Here is a 14,757-nt window from a genome sequence, read left to right as displayed (position 1 = left end):
CTATGGAGGGCACAGCGGAATATTTGGCAAGAGGTCTCTCAGACCACTCACCACTACTGATATCGATGGGTCGGTCTGGAAACAGGAAAGAGGCCACGTGGCGCCTTGCCGCCTGGGAGCTGGCAAACAAAACAGTACTTAAAGGCATTAGAGCGGATGCGCGGGTGTATCTGGCTAAAAATGATGGGTCAGTGGATTTGGCGGTGACCTTGTGGGAGGCGCTGAAGCCGGTGATGAGAGACAGAATAAATGGCAGATTGGGAGAGGAGAGGAAAAGGCTACAGGAGGAGGTAGGAACTGTGGAACGAAATATAGTGGAGCTGGAGAGGGAGCATTTGCGTACTAAATGCACGACGACCTTGCGTAAGCTGTTGGACACCCAGAGACGCTACCGAGAATTGGTGACGGAGGAGGCAAGAACGCAAAACCGGGCCACACTCCACCGACTCTACAACGTAGGGGATAAGTTGGGTAAACTTCTGGCCTGGCTTAGTCGTAAGGAAAGGACGGCGCGATGGGTAGAGGGAGTCATGGATGAGAAAGGGAAGGCGGTGTGCTCAGACCCCCATATTGCGGATACGTTCGCGACCTACTACGAACGCTTTTACGAAGCCAGACAACTGGGCACGTGCGAGGACTCACTCCTCTATATGTCACAGGTCGATCTCCCTGTTGTGGATGCTGAGGCCTTGCCGGCGCTGGAGGCCGACATCTCTCTAGAGGAGGTCAAAGCTGCCATTGCCGGACTAAAACCGGGCAAAGTGCCGGGACCAAACGGCTTCCCCCCGGAATTCTTTAAGTGCACGGCCGACATCTTAGCCCCACACCTGAAAAATCTCTTTCTTGCAGCATATGAGGAAGGGAGTCTGCCCACTGACCTCACCATGGCGACCATAGTCCCTATCTACAAAGGGGGCAAGCCACGAGAGGACTGCGCCTCCTATCGCCCCATCTCCTTGTTGAATACAGAGGTGAAACTCCTTGCCACGATCCTGGCGGGACGCCTGAGATCAGTACTACCCGACCTGATACATTTAGACCAAACCGGCTTCCTACCAGACAGGGCCACGAAATTCAACCTCCGTCGCACGCACAACTGGCTGCAGGAGGTGGGAGATAGGGAACCGCCACATTGGTTCCTTTCCTTGGACGCCGAGAAGGCCTTTGACTCCGTGCACTGGCCGTTCCTGGAGGCCGCCTTACAGAAATTTGGTTTCGGCCCAAAATTTTGCTCATGGGTGCATCTGCTCTATACCAGCCCACGGGCTAAGGTGAGGGTAAACTGGAGGCTCTCCCGCGCAATTTTGATTCAGAGAGGGACCCGACAAGGGTGTCCTCTGTCGCCGCTTCTTTTCACACTGACAATTGAAGTACTGGCGGCCAGGGTAAGGCAAAACCAGCAGATCTCAGGATTTAGAGTTACAGACGCAGACGAGACGCAGGAGAAACTGTCCCTCTACGCGGACGATGTCCTCCTTTACATCACTGACCCGCAGACCACAATACCTGAACTATTCCGGGAGTTGGACTGCTACGGCAGATACTCCGGATATACTATAAACTGGCACAAGTCCATCCTTTTTGCTCCCAAAGGAGACACGAGTGTGGGGGCTCTTCCAGACAGGTTGGTGGTGTCCACGGAGGGCTTCCAGTATCTGGGAATATTCATTACGCTAGACAGGCAATTGTCGCGTCACAAAAATGTTGAAAGAATACTCGTGAACTCCGTCTCGGACATGGACCGCTGGCGCCAGCTCCCTTTAACACTACTGGGCAGAGCGGCAATGTATAAGATGATAATATTACCTAAATATTTATACGCCCTGCAAAATGAATATTATTTAATCCCGGATGGCCTCCTCCGTAGAATACACGCTGACCTCCGTTCTTTTGTGTGGATGGGTAAGCAGCCGAGGATAGCGCTGACCACCCTCCAACGCCATCAATATAGTGGTGGGATCTCGCTTCCGAACCTTGAGGCCTACTATTGGGCGGAGCACTTGTCCCCCATTATTGACTGGCTACATGCCCCGGCGGACCACCCTACGTATGCGCTTGAACGTTCAAGACTTTCCCCATACAATCTGCTCTCATACTTATACGGCAGACCGACGAAGAGGTCCCTGCTCACGAGCATCACACTCCGAGCCTGGAGAGTGGCCACGAGACGCACGGGATGGGATAGGAAGCCCACCCGACAGACCCCACTCTGGCACTGCGCATGGCTCACCGAGCTGCATAAACTCACAGGCTTCAGGCAGTGGGATGATATTGGGATCTCCACAGTGGGAGACGTCGTCACCAGGGGGGAACTGAAATCCTTCGAGACCCTGAGGGCAGAATATGGGCTCCATCGCTCGCAGTTTTGTAAATACATTTGATTGCGACATGCATGGAGGGCACAGGCTTTGAATCTAGAGGGCCTCCCTGAATATGCGCCGCAGGAAGGCAGACTACTACAGGAGCAGATACCAAGTAAGGCCGTATCACTCACTTATAAAACACTCACAAACAACATGTTGGGAGATCTGGCGAAGCTCAGGGGCACTTGGGAGCAGGAAGTAGGAACGCTTGAAGATATCGACTGGGACCTCGTCCTAATGCACCCGAGGGAGGTGGCTATTAAATCCCGTCTCAACCTTATCCAATACAACGTGCTCCACAGAACATACTTTGATAGAGTGAGATTATTTAGAATGGGGAAAACATCAGATGATAGGTGCCTGCGGTGCCACCAGGAGGGAGGGGATTTCTTCCACATACTATGGGCATGTGCTCGAATACAATCCTATTGGACACTCATCTTTACTGAACTAAGAGAAGTCCTGTCGGTACCGCTTACACAAGACCCCAAACTGGCCATCTTGGGCATGACTAATGATGTTGACCTTCCCCGCCCCCTACTGATGTTCCTAACGCTGGCCCTGGTGGTAGCGAAATGGGATGTTGCAAAATACTGGGGGGCTGTGACCGTCCCCACGATGGAAGAGTGGAGAAGAGGGTTAGACTTGTACATGGCGGCTGAGCGAGTGAAGTATAACTCCAGAGGCTGCCCGAAAAAGTTTAAAAGGGTCTGGTCACAGTGGAGACACTTCCGTGGGTTGGATGGTGGGCTGGGGGTGGGAGGCTTGTGACTGAGCCCCAGGTAAGGGGAGGGGGCAAGCTGGAGGTGGAGGTACACGTCTGGAGTGCAACTCGATGCAACAGTCACGCAATGCTGATTGAAATGTCCTTGTACCACTTGTTTACCAGATGCGGGAGGGAGGGGTGGGGGTTGCGCGGAAATGTATAATGCCACTACCATGACTGTAATGTTAAGTTTTGACCATGGGGATGTGTTGCCGATTTTTCAACCACAGAAGTGCTTATTGTGGGGGGGGGGGGGGAGTTAAAACTGAAAAAAAGCAGATACCTAGACGACTAACGTGGATACCCCCTATGATACGGTGAGGATACAACGAGAACGAATCGAGGATGTTGTCGTACTGACTTCTGGGTTACGCACCGCAGAGACACTGGGGGTCCCGTGACCTGAATTATACTATGTAACACTGCCTTATTTGATTAACAATGCTAATGCTATTCTTATGTCTGAGTATCTGCAATAAAATTTATTTAAAAAAAAAAAGTATAGTATCAGGAGAACCTTTACCAGACAATCTCAAAGCCCGTAGGGCATCACACGAGTGCCTAATGATACCTACTGTGTTTTGGGCAAAAGGACCAGGGGGACAGGTGCACCTGTGTGCCCGCTGCGCGAGTTGGCTGCGGGTCGGCGCCATGCTCTCCATTTGTAGCCTGAAGTCCGAGTCACAGAAAGGAGACTGGAGCATCTCACTATCTGTCAGCAGAAGCATTTTGGATAAATCAAAATTCAAAACCATGGCTATTTGACAAATCAGGACATTTAAATAATATGGAGCGCATAGGCTCCACAATAAAGAGAGAGAATGAGTAAGATTTCAAAACATAGATTTTATTGAAAGTTTTATCATTTACAGAAAGCAAAATCAATCAAGTTAGTGGAAAATCATTAATCAATGTATGAATGTATCAATACATATTAAGTTCAAATCATTTCATAGCCATAACATAAGAGGACGAACATAGTTCTCCTAACAAAAAAGTCCTCTAAGATCTTCTACAATGCTCTGAGCTGCACTGGAAAGCAGACATAAGCATTCGGAAATATTTTTAACTGCAATCTACTCTGCACTAGCTTAAATCATACAATTGTAACGTTTGCTCCGCCTACACACAGTTCTCATATAAATATCGATCACTTCAGGTTACTGTAAATCTAAGCCAGTATTACCCTTTTTTTACTAAAATTTGCATTAAAACTTGATTTCTCAATGATGTTGTATTCAATAAGTGACTTGGGTCTGTATTGGTGAAACTCCCAGACCTGTCAATGAATGATTTTTGCTCAGTTCAAATAAGACTATTAAAATTCTACTTTGGCACAGATTTTTTACTCATCCTAAAATATATTTCTCTATCTCTCGAGTCATTGCACATATTGTGGATAGATTTGATCCTTTTAGTCACATCAGTTAGGGGTCGCCCCTTGCGCCCCCTGGCCTCAGAGCTGGCAAAATCAGTGCCAGGAACACAGTGGATATCAGTTGGGGCTCCATTTTCCTTATTTTCAGTAATTTTTGTTCTTACACTAATAGTGAATAATATCACAATATTCACTATTATTCACTATAGTGCAATACAAAATGGAGTACAGTTAGCTGGATTATGACCATGTCTGGCTTTTGAGGTAAGAAAAAACAGGTTTAAATTTAAGTTGTGTGCAGGCTCAAGGGGGAAAATGTGTTTATGTAAAAGAAAGTGTGTGTATGAGTGAATGTGTGTGTATGTGTAAGCTAGTGTTTGTGAGTGAAAATAAAAGTTAAAAGACATGTGATGCTACTTCAGCTACCCCCGGCATTTTAGTGAATTTATGTTGATGCCTTTAGGTCCCGAACCTATGCCAACTCTCTGTGAGTCAGAATTTTCTGCTACTATAACTTTGCTAAAAATACAGGGTCCTGATGAAGGTGGAGCAGTTAACAGAAGAGTGTCACCGAAACTGTCAACTGTTTTATTGTCCATTGTTTCCTTCAGATGAGGATGTTTTTTTATGAATAGCAATAACCATGCAGAGCAGAAAAGGTGACTATAGTTTTCCTGAATGAATTGTGGTCCTGGGTTAGTTGGATTCCCTCACGCTGTTGTCCTGTTGCACAGCTACAAGCAGCGCCAACTCAAACCTCTGTGTTCAGCGGGTAATGTATGTGCCATTTGTTCTCTAAGGCCCACACATAACAGTAATATGTAAAAACAGTGCCTCCATCCCTCCATAATTAGCCAGAACACTAATGGCTAAGGTTAATTTTCACAGTAATCTGACCAGCATTAAAACATTTAACTGTATCTTTAAAATAATAACACATTAATATGACACAAATAAATTCCAAAACTCTGGAAACTGAGTTTTTGAGCCAGGATGATAGCATTAAAAAAGAAATCTTCGCCCTATCAACAGCCTGCATTTTACTATCCAGTTAGAAAAAACATCTGTGCATAATCAATACAAAAAAGCTAGTGTATTGTCCTTAGAACATAATGTATTAAGTGATTAGTGTAAACATGTTCATCAAAATAAATTATTCAAGTATTCAGAGTATAACATAATCAGAGAATTACTTCTAGTGTAGTCGCTAAATGGGGCAAAAAGATTGCGATTCCCATTGATGTCCCAATAGAGGGGAATGAGTCCCCTTACAAAAATGAAATAGGAGAATTCACCTCCAAAAGGTGTCAACGCTTGGCCTCCCTCTAGGGATCAGACCGGCATAATACAGGCCCGCCCACTGAGGTTTGGGTTTCCAATGAGTATTTTAGCATTGGAGGGTCAAAGGCCATCCCCTGGAGGGAAGCAGCAAAGCGATTAGAAGCACCTGGGGGAAGTTGTTTGATAACTATTTAACATCAGATGTTATGTTGAAATTTGAAAGCCTTTTTTCTTTCTTATTTACTTGATGTGACATAGTGGAGTTTGAGCTGTTTACTCAATTAGTATCAGCAATTCAATCTATTTAGCAATAAAACATGCAGTGATAAACGTTGAGACTTCGCAAGAGCTTGGACATCCTTAGCTGTCCCAGGAAGAGGCATCACACACAAGATTCCTGATCAGAAGTTCTTCATGGGGTCATCAACCAGAGTGTGACCTTCTGATGGGTGTTTCTAAGCAGTGCAACCCTCGCCTGTTCCATCAGGCTGTGTCAGTCTCAGCATGGCTAGGATGTTGGAATTGCATCCACAATGACTGCCTGTTGGCTACTTGATGAGAAGACTCAAGGACCGTGGAGAAGACCACAAAGAACTCTGATGAAGACCACCAAGCAAGAGAGCCCAAGAACACAGGTGTAAATGTAGATGAGCTAAGCACTGGTACACCATCGCTGAAGGAAGCCTCGTCTGAGCTTGAAATGTCTCACAACATAGTCATGGTGCAGTAACAAACTCATCAACAGTGATTTGAACAGTAGAGATCTCAGACATCAGTGCCTAATTTACAGTAAGTATTTGTTCAACAAAAGATAATTTTAAGTTAGGGTAAGACTATGGACTCCATCTCTAAGACCACGGCCCAGTGTACACTGGAAGACCTAGAAGAGTTGCTGGATACATAGAAGGCTGAAGTTAATCCCTGTGGGAGTCTCTGGCGCTTGCCTAGTTCAGTAGTGTGCATCAAGCTTCCTTGCCACTTGCTGCAGGATATCCTTCATGTTCGCATAGAGTAGGATCTTCTCGTCCACCATCTGCCAGCGGATGGAATCAGCGGATTCAAGGATATGAAGATTCTGCAAGACGTAGAAAGAAATTTACAGTACAACACTGGACTCGCTCCTCATTGTGCCAATTTTCACAAGGTGTTAAATACCACTTATTGCAGCCAGGTCAATCCCGACACAATGTAAAATTAACTGATTCAAACACAGGGTTCACGTTAGCAACAGTCAAGACCCATCCATGGAACATCCTCTGTGTCAACTCCTGTTAATAATTCTTTGGTTCAATTAAGAACAGTCTAACCCCTACTTAAAAAAAAAATGTATTGTCTAATTTGCTGTTAAATAACTTAAATACATCCCTAAACAATCATCCAGAATCAGATTTATAGCAACAAGCTGTACACATGAGGTAGATAAAAATAATTTACACTCCCATAAGACATTTTAAAACAAAGAAAATACTTATCCTTCATTCGTTCTTTTGTTAATATTAAATCCCCACCTCCATCATCAATATTACTCTTTAACACAGGCACAACAATCCCATATTCTACTTTCCTATTTTTCAAGGATTTTGAAGAACGAGGTTCCTCTGGAGTGAGACTACCTCCCGAATGCATCCTAACTGGATGATGCAAAAATCAAACATCTGGGAAATTACAAAGAATTGATGATGATGCTTAAGGAACCCATGTGTATTTGGCCCATCGTCTTCAAAGACAACTGAAGTGAATGAGTATGATGAAAGCACTGATCACATGGCCATCATATTCTTGGTTTATTTTAAAATCTGTACATCCTACACAGGTAGTTGGACTGTATACAAAGTTAAATACTATAGAACTATGATAATATTCAGCAGATTATTTGCATTTGCGTTGACACAAAATGGTATTAGTCTGGGCTCTGGCTTAATGTTGATGGCCTCAAAGTGCTAAGAGGTATTAGGTCTTAGATCTTTCAATCACATTCTCACAACATTTTATCAATCTCCAGTGAGGGGCATCCCCGGGGTCTCTAACGACTACTGTGCTAAAAAGATGTCCTTGAGAAGTCTCAGATGTTGGGGATATTTTTATATGCAGGGGATATTTTTATATGCATGATTTCAGCTTTATATTGTGCCCCTATGGCTCGTATATTCATTAATGGCCAAGCCTCAAACCAATTTTCGCTTTTTAGAGGTACAAGACAAGGTTGTCCTCTTTCCCCTCACTTATTGTTAATTGGCATTGAACCTTTTCTTACCTCTATAAGAAAATGTGATACTATTAAAGGAATCAATATTAAAGATGTTATTGTTAAAACCCTTGCTTATGTGGATGATGTGCTTTTATTTTTAAGTGACCCTATATCTTCTTTCCCATAATTAATGGAAATTATAACACATTATTCTACAGTTTTGTGACATGCTTAAAATACCAACAAAACAGAATTTCTTCCCTTAAATGTTTATTGAACTCCTGATATGCTTCACATGCGTGGAATTATTTGGCAAAAGAATAAGTTAAAAAACCTAGGAATCTTATTTTCCTCATCTATAAAATCAACAATAAATTTAAATTGTGATTTCATTCTAAATTATATTAAAACAAAATGTCTAAATGGGCATAATTACATTTTCTTTTTTTTTTTTTGCAGAGTTTTATATAACGCGAACTAGACCCAAACCGAATCGGGTATCAGAGCGCTTTTCATAGCACAGTTACGTTACATGAGAACACACATTCATTTTAGGCACGGGGAGATTAAGTGATTTGCGCAGAATCACAAGAGTTTTTTTTGGCGTCGTTACCGAGACTCGAACCCAGATCCCCAGGTCCGAGGTCGAGCCGTGGTGGGTCAAAATGGATTCCATCAAAATGATTATCGCTACCAAGATCTTTTCTACCCTTGCTATGCTCCCTACACAATTTCCATTAAAGTTTTATAAAGATGTCGATAAACTTTTGTCTACGTTTTTATGGAACAATAAATCACCCCGTATTAGTTAATTAAAAGTATTTAAACGTAATGCTAGATTTGGTATCCCAGACTTTTTTCTTTACCACAAAGCTTTTATTTTAAAACAAATTTCATTATGGTTTAACCATTCCTTTTTAAATAACCCTCCTTTTTGGCTATGTATTGAGAAGTCAATAGTATGTCCATTCCCATTACCTACTTTGGTGTCTATGTGTAATAATGCTACATTCTATCAAAAATCAGCTATTATTAAATCTACTAAAATTTTATTTAATGATCTTGACTTAATTTTTCTCTTTCCCAAGAATAATACGGATTAATTATCTATATGGTATAGTAGTATTAGTAAATTAAATAGAAATATTAGTTGCTGGTATCCATGGATTAAAGCTGGTATTTTTTATCTCAAAGATGTTTATTCCAATAATACCTTTATTTCTTTTGAAACGTTACAAGGAAAATTGGATTTACTTAAATATGACCTTATTAAATATCAATACTTATGCAATTCAATATTAGATTCCTTCCCCAATGATACTCCCTCTAAGGCTAAAGCTGATTTACCAATTTACATTCAAACAATCTCTGCTTCATCTCATGGGGTTGCCATTCTCTATAAGAAATTATCAGATACTCTAGGTAGCAATTTAGAAATGATTTAATATTTTTGGAACAATGAACTTTCACTTTCTTTACCTATTGACACGTGGAAGGAAATTTGGCCTAGTAGTATATCTGGTTGGCTACCTGTTTCACTTTACCAAACCAATTCTTATATCCTAAACAATCGTTTGTGGACTCCATTACGTTTATTTAAAGCTAATCTTCTTCCCTCTGCTGAATGTTGACATTGTAAATTACACCCAGGTACTTTACAACATATGCTTTTTGATTGTCATTTAGTTTTTACATTTTGGTCTGAAGTTTGGGACATCATAAAAAAGATTTTAAAAATTCATATAGATGTTTCCTATCAATTAATAGTATGTAAATCTGTTAATTTATCACAAAATTTACATGATTTAGACAGTACACTTTTTAATTTCCTAATCTCTGCTGCGTTGAAATCCATCACTTTTTGTTGAAAAGATGTGTCTACATTATCTGTTAATGCTTGGTGGTCGTGGGTTATCTTTACTAGAAGAGGTGCTCAATTATCTATGAATGGGATTAATCAAAATTAAATCGCTTATCAATCTTTTTGGACACCTGTTGATGTATATTTATCTCCTTAAAGTTGTATTTATAACTTTAGGTTTGACATTTTACTTCCAATATTATGTTGTATTTATAGAATATAGTTGCTCTATTTATTCAATATGCATTTGTTGTTATATTTGTTACCTCCCTCCCCCTCCTACCAGTTCTTCTTCATGTATCTCTGGAATATGTTTTATCTAAAATACCTATTGTAATTGGTTCCATAGTGTTGTTTACCTTATGGTTTGATCTTTAGGTATTTTTTGCTATTCAATAATATTTTTTGTATTGTCTTTATTATTTATTGGTAAACAAAAATTCAATAAAATACTTTGAGCTAAAAGAGAAGTCTCAGATGCAGACATTGTACATGTGCACTTAGGATTTGTAAAATATTCAAAATGTTTAGGGATTCACAAATTTCCTCTGAAATACTTCTGTTCCTCTATGTGTTATCCTGGGACTGTCTGCAGGGTGGACAGTCTGTTGGGGCATACCTATAACAAACGAGTGCTTAAACATTTTTGGTGGTGCTTTTATTCCACAAGGAAAGTATTTTTCGGTTTATGCAATCTTCCACCTCTGTGCTATCACAGAATGTGTATGTTCTCTCTCTTGTACCACCATTTACTCCTACCTCTTAAAGGTGTAGTTTGACATGTGTTCCTGGGATGGAAACTACTTCACAAATGCTTGTCATTATCCACAAAACTGTGAGTCTGTGGGTCCTTAGTGCATTTGACATGATGATCCATTTTTAAAGGCCATTTTTCCACCCACGATGTTAAATTACGCCATGGGGAAATTTACAATTTTTGTGGACTTACACCATTGTAAGTGCTCTGTAGGGTCAAAAGCTCCAGTAATCCTGATTCTGTGAATCACACTATAAAATGTTGAATGGCAAATGGTTGTCAGTGCTTTGTGTACATGTATCTTGGTTTTATAATTGCAAAACCATTGGAATCGAGTCATCAGGGGATGAAAAGAACAAAAGACTTTTAGAGCCTGCTGAAAGAAATGTCCCCCATTGAACTGATGAAGCAGGAAACATATACCAAGAGATTGCAGGGTTTATATATTCCATACTTTTACTACCTCACAAAGGTGAACAAAACAAATCAAAGTTTGCAAATCTGTTAATTGTTTACTCCTGAAATTTCTTGCCTCAGAAAATAACAATAATCTGGATTTGTACCTTAGGTTTTCCTGTGGCAGACTTTAGCAGAACATCTAGTCCTGCCTTTTTGTTTATAAAAAAAAATATTTAATCTTCTAGGATCTGAAGTATTGTATTTACAACAGGACAAGCAAAGCTACAAGTGAAGGAATACAAGAAAAAACAACTGAATTATGCACCTGTGCCTGACATGGTTAAATATGAAAGCTATACACCTTCACGGCCAAATGAACTGCATCAAGCCTATGATGGTATTTAATTGGGGAGGCAAAATGGTGACCGGGTAACTCATTTTTCTCGCATCACCCCATCAGCTCTGGTTGACTGTTAGTCGAGATCGGGGAAAGAGGAAGAGAATCCTCAAATGCATTCTGGGATGGGGGGGTACTCAGGCTGGTGATTTTGCCAGTGGTTGAAATCACGTCTGGCTTCACTGAACACCCAGGAGACCGAGGTCCGGGTTTATCCCCTCCCAGACGTGCGAGTAACCAGTCCCTCCCGGCCTTCATAATGCAACCTTTTACTCCCATCTCAGTAAACACAAGTGGAGTCAATGTTTTTTTTTTGTAAAACTTTTTATTAAGGACAGTGTTTTGACATTCAGGAGTCACAACATTAATTGATAGAATGATTAACTTTTTACATAAAGTATATATGCCTTGGTGATTGTGGTTATACATGGTAGTGGTTGACAATTCAGCGCCACGATCTCTATACAACAGGTGAGGTGGGAGGGGAAGGGAGAGAGGGTGGAACACAAATGTTACTCCTGAACACATTCCATTTGCCCCATACCTGTGACCACTTTTTTTGTGCATCCCCATGCCTCATATATAGTTTTGCATGTTCTTTTCTGTGTTTGCCATCTCGTTTTCTTGATGGAGGGAGGAGAAAGACACAACCTCCCCTCTTCTCCACAGGTCACCCACCCTAGATATCCCAATATTGTCCCATCGATCAAAACCCTTCATCTGTCCTAGTGTGCCCAATTGTTCTGAGTCCCACAGAGGGGTGGCCTGCGTGGTTTCTGGTCCCAGCCCATACTCCTAGTGGTTGTGTGCCACAACTGGATGGAATGTCCTGTCCGGTAAGTTGAAATTTTGTGGGTTTATGGTAGAGTGTCCCAATGTAGTTCTCACCCAGCAAAAGACACCTGTCCATTCTGTATTCTGGGTCATCATGCCGTCGATATGTGCAGTGGTTAATGGCAGTTAGAAGGGCCCCCCAGTAGTATTTTTTAATATCCGGGAGTCCTATCATATCACCTTCTCACCAATTATGGGAGCGATATGCGGGGCTGTCCCCCCCAGAGTAATTCTCTCTGTGCGCTCTCTATTGCCTTAAAGTATGTCGCAGAAACCAGATTAGGGGAATTTTGTAAAAACAGCGAAAGCGAGGTAGTGACATCATTTTAAATAGTGCGGCCCTGCCTAGCAGTGATAGGGGGAGGGCCCTCCAGCTCTCCATCTCTCTTTTTAGTGGTTGGAGCGGGAGTCGGAGATTACGCTCATAACTAACTCTGAGATCAGTTGTTATGTACATCCCTAGGCTTTTGAAGCCACATTTGGCTTCTTCCACTGGGTATTCCTTGGGCAGGGGAGAGAGTTTCCTGTTCAACAAATAGGTCACTGATGTGTTCCATTTAATAGTGTATCCAGAATATTAGCCAAAATTGGTAAATATATTTTGAATCCTGTGCAGGGAGACAATGGGCGAAGCCAGGAACAACAAAATATCATCAGTGTAAAGGTAAATGTGGTCCTCCCAGTCTACCACCCATTTCAAACCTCATATGTTGGGGTCTCTATAGCTCCATGCCGCAAGGGGCTCGAGTGTCAGCGCGAAGAGCACTGGAGGAAAAGGGCAACCCTGTCTGGTCCCTCTCCCAAGGGAGAAGACTGCCAACGTTTTATTGTTTATGACAACTTGCGCTTGAGGCTATGAATATAGGAGCTTAATCCAACTGGTGAAATTGGGACCGAGGTCTAGCATTTCTAGGACTGCAAAGAGGTATGGCCACACTATGGTATCGAAGGCCATCATGGCATCCAAGGACACCACCACCGCATCTGCTCTTATTGTGCCCTTGCGCCCCAGTACCCCATGCAGCCTCCGCAAATTAAGTGCTGCGTTTCTGGAAGGCATGAACTCTGACTGATCCGGGTGTAGCAGCTTGGTAATGACTTGAATCAAACGAGTGGCCACCAATTTTACCAATATTTTGGCTTCAGTGTTTAACAACAAGATAGGTCTATATGAGCAACATTTATTTTTGGACTTGCTTACTTTGTGTATGGTTATCAGTGTGGCAATTCTAACTTGAGTCACTGTTGATGCATAATGACCGCAGTTTATTCACAAACATTGAACATAAAAATTGCATTTTTATGGTAATTCGTATGTTCCATGATAACATTTGTGATTTTTATCAAACAGTCTGATTAATTGGTCTGCAATAACTATTACAGCACTTCAAGCACAGCCCCCTAATTTACAGCTCCTTAGCAAGTACCCAGCGTTTGTGGTCTCCAGGCTTCCCTTGCTACTGTGATCTGAGTGGATGGCCGTCAGGCCCTGCCTGGGCTGTAAGTGCTGTGTTCTCCTGCTGCTGACCCTTTGCTGGCCATTCGCCTGCTCCCATTGCCCCTGCTGTAAGGCATCCCAGGACACTGTTTGAGCAGCTCCTCTTCCTAGGCTATTGTGCTTTCTTGGGTGGCTTTGTGTGCTGTCTCTGTGGTCTCCTTGACCGATCCCAACCTGTGGCTGCAATTCCCGAATCTGATGTGGGGGGGCCAATGTTGAGAGGTCAAGTTATGCCTCAGGGTGTTGCACCCTGCCGTTTTATTATTCTTTTCCCATCAGGCCATTTCTTTCAGATTTGGGGGTTTGAACAATGCCACCCAATAGCCTGCTTCTAATTTCACTGGCTTTTGGTGATTTTTTGTGGGCTTACAGCGTTCCGGGGTCTGAGGTTCCCACTCTTGGGGCCGATAAGCACAGGCCCTTCATGGGTCCGGCTTTGCATTCCCGTACCACGACTTTACTGGTCACTGCCACGGTCTTGTTGTGTACCACACGCCGGGCTGATGGAACTCTCGGTTGCATTCTCTCTCAGCGCTTCCCATGGTAGAGTATGCCACCCAGAGGGTCTAGACCGGCGCAGGAGCAGGCAGAAGCAGTACCTGTCCTGCAGCGCTTTGTTGGGCAAGCCTACCTGAACACGGACCAGAGCAGCACAGGGGTGAGGAAAATCAAGGTAAATGCCTGCAAGGATTCAGATGTTCATCTCCAAGGGGCTGGACTCAGGAAAGCTTTGAATCAAGTAGTTCAACAGTTGGGGCAGCAGGGGCTTACTAGCCAGCCCCAACCCCCCATTGCAGAGCTCTTCACCCTAGCTCCCACTGACACTTGCTCTGAGGATGGGCAAGTACCAGCAGTGGGTAAAGAAACAGTTGTTGGGCCCATGGATCTCCTTGGGGGCAGGGGCATCTAGGTTGGCTCCCAGTTTGGATGCATCGGAAGGAGCCCCACCATCATGCTCCTTCAATAGGCGCAAGAATATGCAGTGGATGCTGGGGTAGAGTTCATGGCAGATGTAGAATGTCCCATCACGACAGG

The 14,757-nt window shown here is 42.9% G+C and overlaps 1 protein-coding gene across 1 annotated transcript in view; it reads right to left on the bottom strand.

Moving 5' to 3' along the window:
• Nucleotides 1-3,955: 3,955 nt before the first annotated feature.
• LOC144773624 (transient receptor potential cation channel subfamily M member 2-like) overlaps nt 3,956-14,757 on the bottom strand; it is a 536,579-nt gene continuing 525,777 nt past the window's right edge. The window contains exon 24 of the mRNA XM_078658772.1: nt 3,956-6,863. Within this exon, the coding sequence (XP_078514898.1) occupies nt 6,738-6,863 (126 nt within the window). The 3' untranslated portion in view covers nt 3,956-6,737. The remainder of the gene's footprint in view (nt 6,864-14,757) is intronic.

Source organism: Lissotriton helveticus, chromosome 8 (assembly GCF_964261635.1).
Source record: "Lissotriton helveticus chromosome 8, aLisHel1.1, whole genome shotgun sequence".
Taxonomy (NCBI): Eukaryota; Metazoa; Chordata; class Amphibia; order Caudata; family Salamandridae; genus Lissotriton; species Lissotriton helveticus.
This window is presented reverse-complemented; position numbering and strand designations above follow the sequence as displayed.